At 41.5% G+C, this 14,487-nt stretch overlaps 1 protein-coding gene across 1 annotated transcript; it reads left to right on the top strand.

The window, feature by feature from the left end:
* Nucleotides 1-8: 8 nt before the first annotated feature.
* On the top strand, nucleotides 9-10,688 carry exosc10 (exosome component 10). The gene is made up of 25 exons (XM_030424406.1): nucleotides 9-227; nucleotides 1,210-1,346; nucleotides 1,767-1,890; nucleotides 1,977-2,081; nucleotides 2,265-2,424; nucleotides 2,533-2,641; nucleotides 2,730-2,805; nucleotides 2,893-3,003; nucleotides 3,199-3,342; nucleotides 4,418-4,608; nucleotides 5,511-5,667; nucleotides 5,849-5,997; nucleotides 6,194-6,244; nucleotides 6,366-6,477; nucleotides 6,611-6,658; nucleotides 6,758-6,833; nucleotides 6,914-7,023; nucleotides 7,114-7,206; nucleotides 7,293-7,361; nucleotides 8,065-8,170; nucleotides 8,250-8,323; nucleotides 9,806-9,986; nucleotides 10,108-10,172; nucleotides 10,259-10,335; nucleotides 10,440-10,688. Exons 1-25 carry the CDS (start codon nucleotides 102-104, stop codon nucleotides 10,468-10,470), a joined length of 2,682 nt encoding a protein of 893 aa, XP_030280266.1. The 5' UTR covers nucleotides 9-101; the 3' UTR covers nucleotides 10,471-10,688.
* The last annotated feature ends 3,799 nt before the right edge of the window (nucleotides 10,689-14,487 follow it).

The raw sequence follows: 14,487 nt of genomic DNA, 5'->3' as shown, positions 1-14,487 counted from the left end.
TCCCCCGCCGGCCTCACTCCGTGTAGCTCCGAAGAAAAACATTGAGGAAAAGAGGGCTGCTTCCTGCGGCTCACATGTACACAGTAGTAACAAACTAGACGATGGCTTCTTCCTCCAAGAGTAACGATTCCACAAACAGTGGCCTCAAAGACAACAATTCAGACCCAAACGACGAGGACAAACCGGAGTTGTGTCCTGGCTTTAAAGACGTGGACGCCTTTGTTAAAGTGAGTGAACTGACGACGCAGAGTTGAGGAGTTCAGACTAGCAGTCGAGTGGGACAACGTGGATGTGTGTGTGGTCACATTAGTGTAGATGATTATTAGGGAAAAACAAGAAGAGCCATCGTTTGACGTGGTGTTACCTCCAAGTAAAGTGTTAAGTAGAGGTCGGTTTTTACCAGAGCTCAGCCTCGCTGTTGTGCTAATTGACGCTAGCTTATAAATATGAGCCTTTCTTAAGGTCTGTTTTTTTGTCCACATTTAATTTAAAGCTATGTCTGCTAGTAAGGTAGACATAGAAAGTGAAATAGAATCATGTTTTCCTCTAAAATATCGCACACATTAAAGTAGGGGTATATAGTTACTCAACTCAACTCAGCTCAAGGTACTTAACTTAGCCAGCTAAAGTGAAAGTGAAAAGAAAGCTAATAGCTATCTAACTACGTTTGTGAGGCTGTCAGGGCAAGTAAAAAGATAACTAGATCGAATAAGTTCTTGTGTCATTCAGCATTCAACAACTTCAAGTATGTCACATTTAATGGCCGCCATGTTTGTTTTGACAACCCCAAAATGAGGCGAAATAAGAAGCAAAATACACATTATCTTTCAGTGGTTGTCTGTTCTAAATGTTTGATTGTGCTACATTTGATTCTAATGGGAACATTTCAAGAAGTATTAAAGAATAACTAATCCACTAATTGTACACATTGAAGTGTATGTACAGACATTGGGGAGTACTGTATGTGAAAAGTGGTTAAGTTGCATTGTGGGTAATGTAGGTGCTAGATTTTGAAAAAGTTGTCCACTGGTCTCCCATTTTACTCTTATAACACTGTTGGATTCATGGTGGACAGTTGATCAGAATCGATACAGCAGAACCAGAGTTGTCTCCATTGTATTCCACACATCCTTCTTCCTTTTCAAAATCTAGAATCTGTGCGGTGGAGCTGTCCTCTAACTAAAAGCTTGGCCTGTCTCTCCCCTGCAGCATGGATTTGGTGCTGTTTTATCCGCCACTAAAGCATCCGCCAGCTTGCCTCAAGCTGGAGATGAATTTGATTTCTATCGGAGTTTTCCGGGCTTCCAGGAGTTCTGTGAAAGTCAAGGAGACAAGCTCTTACACTTGTGAGTATATATTATGTTGCGGCGTCTTGTGAGTTCTGGCTCAGTCAGACCTGCACCTGTCTCTGCCAGTGATGGCTATACCTCTCATTCAATGACCTTAAAGCTCATGAAACCAACAAAGTCTGTCAGGAGCTGTGGACTGCATGACAAAGTTCACCTTTATTGAATTTTAACACATGAATTTGCACAGTTGTCCAAGAGAAAAGGCGCTCACGTGCTGTGTGTCCTTGGAATAGGAGGTTAACCTGATTCCAGTGGAGTGAAATCACCCCAGATTTTGCAGTTGTACACTAGCAGACTACAAAATGCAACATTACTCTCGTAGTCCATTTACAGTCCGTGACGTTACATCCTGTTTCGATGCGCAGCATAAAGGCACGTCTGACTGAGTTAATTCTTGTCACTGTGTCCCTGTGTTAGCATGAGCCAGATAATGCAGGTCCACGGTTGCAGATCTCACCTCAGAGATCGGAACAAGCTGACAGGGCTGGAGGAGAGGTTCGACTTGATTGTGGACTCGAACGACGTCATCCTTGAAAGAGTGGTATGACCTAAAACTTTGAGGTTAGCACAAATTTCTACACGAAGAAGTGTTTGCAAACCAACAGAGTGCATGAATCTGATTTCCAGGGGATTCTTCTTGATGAAGCTGATGGGGTGAACCGGAGCCAGCAGCCTGTCATGCCCGCAGGGTTTCAGCCTCCCAAGATTGTCGTTTCCAGCTGGAATCGCAAGGTTGGCTAATTAACCTCTAAGCTCTTATGCTGCAGATTTGGGCTGCATTCAAGCTGAACCATTATGTGCAAGTCTTGGCATTCAAGCACTTAAAGCACCAGACTGTTTTCTGTTTTGGAACACTTGATAAACATCCATACAGCTGCTTCACACCCTGTGGTAAACAATGCTTTTATTTATCAGGGTTCTGGCTCTGGCAGTCGTTCCGAGATGTTCCGACTGCTACACGCCAAGAATGTCGCAAGGCCTCAGCTGAAATTCAAGGAAAAAGTTGACAACAGCAACACACCATTTATTCCCAAGATCTTCATCAAGCCCAACGCAGTGAAGCCTCTTCCTTCCTGTGAGACTTCTCCCTCTTCCTCCAATCTTTTGTTTTAATAACAGTAATTTGGCAAATCTTTACTCTTCACATTCATTAAGTATTCGCTCTCTTGCTCTCCACTTGTAGATTTCACCAACAAACAAATCCGTAAAGAGAGACCTGAGGACCTAGATGTCCCGGCTGCCCTGGCTGACTTAATTCACCAGCAGAGAACTCAAGAACACGTTGAAGACATGTAAGACTCGTCTCTTGTGGAACATTGACTCTTTGGCCTTTTTGTATTTCTCGTCTTCCATCTTAAGTTGTGATATTGATGATTGTAGGTTTGCACATCCATATCAATATGAACTGGATCATCTTTTACTACCAGAAAGCCTTCTCTCTAAACCAGAAGTGCAGGTGAGTCATAATAGTTCTATAATATGGCACTCTGATTGTTGATCTGGCTCCTGCTAAATCTTTTGCTTGTGGGTTTTTTTTTTTTAGATGTACAGACCAATGGATGAATCTAACTTCTCCTTTATTGACACACTGGAGGATTTGGTGGCTCTTAATGAGAAGCTGTGTAAATTGTCTGAATTTGCAGTGGACCTTGAGGTAAGGGATTGGAAAATAGCTTCTTGTATGTCTACATGATGTAAAGTGATTCAATGAAACAGCCAAGCGACAGATGGTGCCTTTGTGACACTATACAATGTTAACATCTTGAGTCATGAAGGCATTCAGTTCAGTTTTGTGCTAAACTCTTGTGAATAAGCAGAAGTTATGTTAACACTCTCTTCTCCACAACAGCATCACTCCTACAGGAGTTTCCTTGGGATCACCAGTCTGATGCAGATCTCCACCAGAGAGGAGGACTTCATCATCGACACGCTGGAGCTCCGCAGCGAACTCTACATCCTGAACGAGGCGTTCACTGATCCGGCCATTGTCAAGGTAATTGAATTGTCTGCAAAACCTTTGTTCCTGTTTCCTGCTGATATTGACCTTCCACAGGGAAGATTATATTACATGTCTGTGACTTGTTTTTAAAATGGGTACAGTCTGTGTGGCTGTTTTAAAATGGAAATCTTCTGTCATTTTATCGTTGTTTAAAGTCGGTTTCATCTCATACATCTCAAAGAGTCCTATCTAGGGATGCAGCTTACAATTATTTTCAGTATCAATTAATCTGCTAATTATTTTCACACTGATGTATATAATGTTAAAAAAAAACAACCAGCAGTTCAAAAGACTTAATTTACTATCATAAGTGACAAAGGAAAGCAACAAATCCAAACATTTAAGAAGCTGAAACCAGCAAATCATAGATATCTTTGCCTGTATAATGACTAGAAACCATTAAACATTTATTAGAATAGCTGGCCATTCATTTTCTTTCAGTCACCAGATAAGTGGTTCAGATAACTGACCTGAGGCTATGTAATGATAATCAGTCCGACCACTTGTTCTGCTCGCTGTTTTGGTCTGCGTTGTAAAGCTGCGTCATAGCATTCCCACATCACAGCAACAAGAAACAGCCTTAACATGGCCTCAAGGAAATTTCCTTTTTTAGCAGATGAAATTGAAGATGACTCAGACTACTTATAAACTGGCTGCATCTGAACCATCTCAATGTACCTGGAGAAGAAATCTCCAGCAGTGTCGTGATATTAAGTTCTCATAGATGTAATCTTGAAACCTTTGAGCTGTCTCACAGCCATACAGTTTTCACCCGTGTTTAATAAAGTTGGCGGGTGTCCTTTTGTGTGTGGGAGCTGCTGTGACTCAGTCACTCACTGTAGGATACCTGTGAAAAGTGTGCTGTGTGGGCTTGAACCACCAAGATCTGTGAAATAATCCAGATGGGAAAATGTCACATGTTGTGTCTCCAGTTTTTAATCATCTTGATTCAATTAATTTCTGCATCAAAGCAAGTCAAATTATGTAAATAGTAAATTATTATTATTATTACTTTGAGTAGCTCACCAGAGAGGTTTTTCAGCTGAATATCTTTCTGTCCTCTTCTCAGGTATTTCATGGTGCCGACTCTGATATCGAGTGGCTCCAGAGGGACTTTGGCTTGTATGTCGTCAGACTTTTTGACACGCATCAGGCTAGCCGAGCTCTGAACCTGGCTAGACATTCTCTCGACCACCTGCTCACACACTTCTGCAACGTGGGCTCAGACAAACGCTATCAGCTGGCTGACTGGAGGATTCGGTATGGAGACGATTGATGTTTTAGATTTAACTGTTGGATAGAGTTTTAACAAGATAGTGCATCATGTATTTCAGACTTTTTGTAAGATTATGTCTTGGTCTGTATTCACACATGGCTTGTTTGGAAAAGTTGTTCTCAAACAAGGAGCATATGTGAAGACATCGGTCACACTCAAATGCGAGATAGATCAGTCATATAACTTATGATATATTCAATACGTTCTTCATGAGCTCTTTGTGACACCAAAGAACAGAAATATACACATCAGAAGCATTAAAGTGCTACATAAACTTCAGTTAGTCTCAGTTCAATCTCCCCTTTCATGTCCTAATAATGCACAGTCACAGTGAATCACCAAAACTGTCCAGTCAGGGGTGGTTCTGGGGGGGGGGCCAACAGGGGCCAGTGCCCCCGTAACTCTGAGTCTGGACCCCCCTGTGGCCCCCCTGACAGGGAGTCTGCATCAATAATACAATGACAGATTTCTTGCAATGATTTTGTTTTGAAGGGAAAGGCAGAAATAAAGTGTCTCAGCAGTTTACTACCCAATCAAAATTGCTGTAATTGGAAACACTGTTTTGTCTGAATGAGGAATTTAACTTTTTTTCCGGGTTGTATGTGCCCCCTAACAAAAAAAGCCGGCCCCAACCTGCCCCCCCTAGTAAAACTGGTCTAGAACCGCCACTGTGTCCGGTCAACCAGATACATGTCCTCCTGTGTGAATTAATATTTACTCCTGCTTCAATTACTAAACAAGAACAAGACCAAAAGAATGCAACAGATGTTTTACTTTTCCTTTGTTGCAGACCAAATAAAGGTGTTAAAACACTCTTAAAATACATTTTTCTATTATAATTGATTTGGGCGGGATGGTAATAATGTGTCACACTTTGGCCTTGCAGCCCCTTGCCAGATGAGATGGTGCAGTATGCCCGGACGGACACCCACTACCTGCTTTATATCTACGACTGTGTGAGGGCACAGCTGTTGGATTTCAACCACGGGCAGCCTGGTCTTCTGCAGAGTGTCTGGAACAAAAGCAAAGACATTTCCCTGAAGGTTAGCACAGACCTCATTTCATACATCATGAAGATGAAATTGACGCTATTCCAGTATAATTCTCTGTCAAGTATTTTCAGTTTCTTTTACTGCTTTCATATTTCTACATTTCCACACACATAATTTTTCTGTATTTCCTGACATTTGTCACAATTCACTATGCCACCCCACTCCCTTACAGAAATATATGAAGCCTATATACACAGAGGAGTCATATCTGGAGGTGCAGAGGAAGCAGAAAAGGTCTTTCAACACCCAGCAGCTCACTGCCTTCAGACTGCTGTTTGCCTGGAGGGACAAGCTGGCCAGGCAGGAAGATGAAAGCACCGGGTAGGCTGTTTGGAAATGGATGGACTCGCTTCTCTGGAAATCCGCTGCTGGAGCGGTTTCTCCTATTTATAACTTGTGCCCAGCCAGATTTTTCCAACCCACATGCTTCTGTGACAATCTCCCTGCTTTTATGATCATTCATAGTCTTTCTGCATCAGTCTTAACATGTTTTAATTAAGTGTTTTCTGCATTTCAGATATGTCCTGCCTACTCACATGATGATCAAGATATCCGAGGAGCTGCCCAAGTAAGTGGATTTCCCACTGTGACTCATGTCTTTAGTGATCGTTGTTCTCATTTCATTGCTGGCGGAATTTAGTGTTTTTATTCGTAACGTCCAGCAAAGTAATTTGTCTTTATCTTCTCAGAGAGCCTCAGGGCATCATTGCCTGCTGCAACCCTGTACCCCCGCTGGTGAGGCAGCAGGTCAACGCACTCCATTTGCTCGTGCAGCAAGCCAGAGAAATGCCTCTCCTTAAGGTGAGAAATGACGGGTGGCAGCAGGGATTTAACATTTCCTGTCTGTGACATAATCTCAGCGTCTGTGTCGTTAAGCCACTTGTCAATGAAGTCGTCTAAATCGCTCAAACATCATTTTCTACACTCCACACAGGCGGAGATTGCTGCTCAAAAGAATAGGGGACTCACACCAATCAAAAAGGTTTGTCCAAAACTAATTCAACCAAGTGGATGTTTTAAGTTTTTGCATACTACAGTTGTTGCTGGGGTAAAATACATGTGATGTTGTATAATTTTCTAGCCAGAGGTCACGCTGTTCGGCCCTCATGATACATCCAGGGTCTCTGAGAGTGACCACCACCCGTTTTCTGCTGATGGTAATTTTATTATGTATGCATGTCATGCACTAACCTGTTGGTATAATATTCTAGTGCTTTAAACAAGTATTTATTTTCAGAAATGCCTGTGAAACAAGGGATGCTCTTCTCAGAGGATGAGCACAACATGGATGTTGATGTACAGAAAACAAGTGTTCTCATGGCAGAAGCGAAAATCACACTGTTTGAGGTAGAGGTCTTCTTTAAGTCGACTTTTTTCAGCCAGTCGATTTGTATGCAGTGTCGAGGCCTAATGTAAGAACTCTGCTTCCTTTTGAAGGAGCCAAGAATCCTGAAAGACGAAGACTCCCTCCCTGTGGCTCAAATGAAAGCCAGACGTATCATTGAGTCATTTGAAAACCCTTTCAGAATGGTGAGCGGTGAAGTTATTAACCCTCAGTGTTGTTTGTGTTTGATGTTCCTGGACACACAGCATTCAACCATCTTCTTCAATTTCAGTATTTACCCTCCAGTGATGTCCACGTCAACAAGAATGCCAAGTTTGACCCATCTTCAAAAATATTCGAGGTAACTAATAGAGCTAAATACAGTCATGTATATCCAGACTTGGACCTCGTCCACAAATACACAGGTATTGTAAAAAATTGGGTTTTTAAACAGACATGACCTCCGTCCAGACGAGCATGTTGGCAGTTTTTTCAGAAATAATCAGTCCATACTAACACACATGAAAATGCTTATCCCAGGGCCGTTCATGTGTTCTCTGCTAGTGTTCACAGACAGGAAAAGTTTCTGCTCTTCACAGAGTCCTCCTGGATAATGCTATTTTTATTGACAACATTGTCAGCAGCCGGTTTTGTCTCCGTTTTCCATTATTACATTTAGAATGACACAAACGGGCACTGAAAATACAGACAATATAACATCCATTCTGTCGGTGTCGGTGGCAAACTCAGATCATCCAGTATCATATAACACATACTCAGAGTTCACATTTGTCAATGATGCTACGTTCACTGATATGGCCCAATTAGGAATTGAATGTGGATGTCTGCCCGTCCAGACGTAAACACTAAAAACTGAATTTCTGAATATCTATAGAATATCTAGTTTTCAGTGACCTTAGACGCTGTTTACGTGTGTATATATAAGGCCACAATGAAGAAAGAAAAGCTTTGTTTTAAGAAATACTTGTGTACATGTTGACAGGGCCTTATTTGTGTTTTCGTCTTAACTACATGTTCATGGCTGTACGATCTCCTATTTACAGATCAGTAAAAGATGGAAACTGCAGAGTATTGAGCAGCAACAGAAAGAGCTGGAGGCCAAGAAGAAAGCCAAAGAAGAAGCGAAGCAACTGGCAAAGAAAGTGGCAGGTAACTGGGTCTACCTTGCACTAAATGTACTGTTTTTAAAGTATTGGTCCCTATTGAATTTCACTTTTGATTTCTGCAGACGAAAGAAACAAGGCTAAACAGAGCTACAAGGAGTCTCTTCAGAATGTTGCCACTGTTCGCCAGCAAGCAGCGGTGAGTCATTTGCACTCTCGTCCTTCCGTTTCCTCCGTGCTGCCTCAGATAGGCTTTGCACTCTGTCAACTTCGCTGTTGACGTCCCTGTTGGGTAGGAACGAGCCTATGATAAAGATGAGTTATAGTCACCCAAGGGCCTGGTACTGCCTATTAAAGATAGTGCTTTAATAGACAGCACACACCTCTGCATTGCCCCCTATTTCCTTGAGACACGGCTGGTATTTTTGTGCATAAATGCAGTGACTCACAAGCGAGTGAACCACTGCTACCAGTCTGCAGCACAGGCATTTTAGTGGCCTTTTAATATTTATATCTGTCACACGGTGTGTCTGGGGAAGAAGAAAGCACAGCGTGGGATTGAAGCATTAGAGACACGTCCTCCACTCATCAAAAGATTTTCTTCTGCTCCTGGGGAACAACAATAGCTACCGTCTACCCAAAAGCCCACTTTCTGTTGGCGCCATCTCTCTGAGGTATTGCCTGGCACCCTCCCGCTATTACGTGCTCACGCCACCATATGGTGTTTCCTCTCTGCTTTAAAGGCTCAGTGAGACAATAGTCCCTGCACTTCATCTTGAAAGAGAACAGAATGAGTGGTCACTGCCGTTTGACTCTTGCTTCTACTTTTCACCGCGTGAGCCTTCAGCCATCAGTCAATGGTGCACACAGTAATGATGTGCACCACAGTAATCCATTGTGTGATGATGGCTTAAGTGAAGCGTTGGTTTTAAGGCGCTGCCTGCTGAAACGGCACTGGCAAATAAGCACGTTGGCACCGTCTGGTGGAATGCATTACAGTCAGACCAGTTGGCAGCCGCACTTGAAAGTAACACTCGTCAACCTGCCAACTGCAGGCAAACATTGGCTCTGCCGATTAACTGTCAGTTCCAGTCGGCACTTTGGCAGTGAAGTTTTTCTTCTTTCCTTTCTAATTTCAGTTTGAAAAAAAAAGCTTTGTGGTTTTCCAAAGCTTCTACTGCATTGATGTTATGAATGACATTATCGAGGGAATATAGCTGTTATTGGGCTCCAACGAAGGCTAGTGACAGTTATTCATCAAAAATTGATTAACTTCTATCATTTCAGTTTAAGCAAGTCGGATAAATAAATCGGAAACAACCCCAGGGAGATGATATCACAAGAATACATGATTTGTCAAGACATTTGATTAAAAGTACCATCATAAATGTAATACTTTTAATTGGATCAACAAGTATAAATAAGAATCATGTCATCCTTTCTTCAATCTAATAAATAAGGATGATAGAAGCTACTTTTTTGAAGAAATTGTGTTGTTTTTGTTTTAAGCAGTATTGTCATTGCAAAACAGTAATGAAGGTTAAACCTGTGAAGCAACACTGATGCTGTCATTCTCACAATACACAGCAATTGTGATTACATAAATACACACAGTTAATAATACATTTGTTGAAAGATTTATTTTGAGAATTAAACAGAGAATGATGATCAATTTCATTAGGAGTCTGCAAAAGGCGGCGCAAAGAAAAGAGAGAGGGTTCCCAGTGAGGTTGGAGAGTCGACTCCCAAACCGAGTAAGAAGCTGATGACACCTGCAGAGAAGCCCCAGAAAACTGAGCCGCCTCCAGAAGAGAGCTTTAAGCCATTTGACTACAGTCAGTCCGACCTCAAAGTTTTTGCTGGTATGTATATTGTTTAGGTTTTTCACATTACTTTGCACACATCCAGTCGCACTTTACCTTCAGTTGCAGTTGATGTACATTATAAAAATGAATTGACAAACATGCATCTACTTTTTTACAGGTAATAAATCAAAGGACAACACACAGTTTGATCCCAACCGGCAAGCCCATGATTTTAAGAAAAAGGTATTTATTTTTTAAAAAACATTTGTGTGTTGGAACAATATATATTTTGTCAGTGTTTGATAAATTTTAAAATATTGGTCCAACAGAAATTTGGCAGAGGACAAAAATCCAATTTGGGAGCTGGAGGCCGGAGTATGTCATACATGGCTGGAAAATCTGACAGGTAAACATACAGCAGACAGTAATACACATAAGAGGAATATTTTGTTTTCTTGTGCAAATTCAAACATCCCGGTGTGTTAATCATTGTGTGTTTATTCTCTACAGAGGATTCCGGCACAACTGGCCCAAAAGATAAACTCTCTTTGATGTTCCTTTTCTGTCTTATTTTAAAAACTTTTTTTTTTTTCTTCCTGCAGAAACAGTGTTTCCCATTTTTCCCTTGCCAGTGAAATTCAGTATTTCAGTATTTTATGAATTTCAGAATGTCCTTTTTTTCACATCTGCAGAACAGTTTACGTTGTAAATATGTGGATGCACAAACCTCTTTATTAAACATGATTTTAGAGGAAAAGATTCTTGCCTACATGTTTTTTTATGAAAACCAAATATTAAAAGAAGGAGTGTCATTAAAGCAGTATCATAATCAGACTTTTCTTCTCAACTTTCACCCCTGATATTAAGATGAGATACAGATATAAATGTACCTAGTTTTGTGCACAGGAGCATTCTCATGTTGAAACAGAGGAGGGCAATCTTTAAACTGTTGCAAGAAAGTTAAAAGTGTTAATGTTTGCTGTAATAATAGGATTTACCATCATTTTACTGTGTAGTCTGAGCTGAAACTCATAAACAGCTATTCAGTCACTGTTTCTGTACTCATTTATAGCTGCGTTCTTTGTGATAAGCTGATGCATCAACCAATTCAGAATGGTTTCACTTTGTTTGTTGATGTTGGCCCTGTTGTTTCCCTAACAAAGAACATATCTAGGGGATAAAGTAAGCAAACTAATCACACTATCAAGCGCAAGCCAAGAAGAATTTCAGTGCAGGTAACACCCTCCAGCAGTCACTGGTCTGATCTCAATGGTTCATTTTCAGACTAATCACAGGTGTAAAATGGAGCAAAGCTGTTGCAGTCTGTTCCAAAAAAGCATTATTGCCTTATTTGCTAAACAAATCTCTATCAAAAGCACAAAAGGAGGCTTCCATCAGCAGACATGATGTTTGTACATGCTGTGGTGCTTAAATGGAAAAGTTGAGAACCTATTTCCAGGCTATGACAGTTTCTTTGAATCCTAAACTTTATATTGTACACACACGACTGATGTTAATACAAGATTTAGGAGCACCACAGACTATTAATCCAAGTATGAAGTGGTAACCCCTGAATTAAGAAATGGTAAACCTTTGCGAGTGACAGCACGCTTTAACCCTGTGTTATACAAAAGCATGAGGATACCACACTTCGACTGTATTTCGGAGTTTAGGCTGAATCTGTAAACTCTATAAGTGGTTTTGAAAATCCACTTGATGTTTGTAGAGATAAACAAAGCGAGGTCATGTCGTGTTTTTCAGTCCTCATTTATTACATAACCATAACACGCGGTGCTGAGCTGTCTCTGATGTGTTTTATATTTACATAAAGGACTACAACACAAGTAAATATTGGACACAAAAAAAATAAGACTATGACTGTTTATCATTACATCAAATCAATATGGTTACGTAATACTATTGGATCAGTTCAAATATGTTTGAGCAGGCCCAGGTCAGGCCCAAACTATTGACTGGCTGATAACAGCCCATAACAGATCATGTACACTACTCACAATAAGTTAGGGATATTGTGAGAGACTCAGTGGATTTCATACATACGGTGTTTGTTTCACTTCTGATAGTTTTGGGACAGGGAGGCAATTGTATTGGGGTGATAGACACACCTCATTTTGTGTTTTCCACGTAATGGTCTCACTGTGTACAGTGTGCCTTACATATTAGGGCCAATACCAAAAAACTAAAAGACAACCCTTTTTAATGTGGCATCAATTTCAACATTCTGTGGGTATAAAAAGCTGGTATTGTCAGTAAGTTATTCCATGTTCAGCATTCAAACCATGAACACACGTCACTTAACGGACGAACAGCGCCACCTGGCCATAGCGCGCCTTCGGGTCGGTGGCAGGCAGTCAGATGTTGCTCGTGAACTTGGTGTGTCTCAAAGTGTCATCAGCAGACTTGCATCAAGACACAGAACTCCTGGCAGAGTTCGTGACAGACCCAGGAGTGGAGGCCCACGAGTGACAGACCGCAACGATGACCAGTACCTAAGGACCTATGCACTCAGACATCGTTATGCAACTGCCACACAGCTGCAGGCCCAGTTACGAGATGTGAGGGGTACTAGGGTTTCCAGACAAACCATTCGAAACAGACTCCACCGCTTTGGCTTGAATGCCAGACGACCGTTGCAGGTGACTCCACTGACACCAAGACACCGCCGTGAACGTTTGCAGTGGGCACAAGACCATGTGACCTGGACAATGCAGCAGTGGTCTACCGTCCTGTTCACTGATGAGTGTCGGGTCACCCTTGCAGAGAAATGATGGTCGTCAGCGTTGCTGGAGAAGGCGAGGTGAGCGATACGCCGAGGTCAACATGGTCCCCAGGGTTCCCTTTGGTGGAGGAGGTGCAACAGTCTGGGCAGGCATCACCAGTCAGCGCAAAACAGATTTGGTTATTGTAGATGGCTCAGTCACTGCACGTTCTTACCTCAGAGACATCATAGAACCCATCATCATCCCCCAATTCCGCCAGCACACCCCCAACTTTCTGTTCATGGATGATAATGCTCCACCACATCGTGCCAGAATTGTCACAGCTCGACTTCAGGATGTCGGAGTGCCACATATGGTATGGCCAGCAATGTCCCCTGACCTGAACCCCATAGAGCACGTCTGGGACCAGCTGAAGCAGAGACTGGATGATCGTACCCCACCCCCACGTGACCTGGCAGAACTGCATGTAGCACTTGTGGAGGAGTGGAACGCATTGCCTCAGAACAACATCATGAGGCTAGTGAGGAGCATGAGACGTCGCTGTCATTGCGGCAAATGGTGGAAACACCCGTTACTGACATTGTCAATTTTTGTTATTTGGGGCTATCCTTGTTATTGTCTAAATTTTTGGGGTAATAAATATTAAACTAATGAAAATGGTGTTTCTTCTCATTCATTATTAGTAATATCAAAGGGAACTTTTACTTATTTCATTAAAATTCAGACCAAATAGAAAAAGCACTCATGTAAATAACAATATCCCCAACTTATTGTTAGTAGTGTATATGTTGCCTGATTTAATCTGACTTTTTTTCCCCCTAAAGATTACAATGCAGAAAAAAGATGCTCAGGATTATTTATAATTATTAAATTCCCAATGAAGTTTTCTTTTTCAGGGAACTGATGTCGTTTTAGTTAAACTCTTTTTTTTTTTAATGTAGAACATCCTGCCTCCATTACATATCATTGTCACAAGTGCTTGACTACCACATGTGAGGGATCACTGCGAAAAATGTGTATCAACCGATATATTGACATCGTCGATTACATCTGTATCATCATTGGCCCCAAACAGGATTATAGTTTGGGCTCTACCTAGGATGTTAAATGACAAAACACACAATGGACTTATAGCAGAGATATTTTTGATAATATATGAAGACTTAGGTAGTTTGTAGGCTACCACTGATATGTGTTATATATAGGCAAGCATTGAGAAGGGCCCATTAATAGTATTGTTCATATGATGCATCTTTTTGTTCTACCTGAGCTGGACTGGACACATCCTTAATATGATTTTGTAAAATGGAAGAGATACATTTAATAAATACAAATACACCTTTCGTCACCTCCAGTTTGTTTCTTAAAGTAGATCAGGCAAAATATATAAATTTTGCATTAAAGCAATACAGTCCAAAATAGCAAGCAAGGCCTAGATGACCACTCTTATGATTGGGTTTAAAACATTTAGGAGGAAGTTGTATGATGTGTTTCTAATTAATATGAAAATATGAATACCTTTGGGGAAAAAAAGGCCTTACTTTAAAAAAAAAAAAATCAATCAACAAATGGTCACACTGCGTTACCCACTCTGTCCTGTAGGTCTAGGGCATGCGCAGTGGTACTGCACAGCGGTTTAGCTTCACGTGGGCTCCAGCAGCCGTACAGCAAGCATGCAGCTTCGCATGGACGGCGGTGTTGGTGCGACGTCAACCAAACTATACACGAACCGGTACACCCTCTGTCACCCCATTGGCCCTAACAACAGCAATACACTGACGTCAACGGCGTCCCATTCGTTAAAACGCGAATCATCA

Source organism: Sparus aurata, chromosome 7 (genome assembly GCF_900880675.1).
Source record: "Sparus aurata chromosome 7, fSpaAur1.1, whole genome shotgun sequence".
Taxonomy (NCBI): Eukaryota; Metazoa; Chordata; class Actinopteri; order Spariformes; family Sparidae; genus Sparus; species Sparus aurata.
This window is presented reverse-complemented; position numbering and strand designations above follow the sequence as displayed.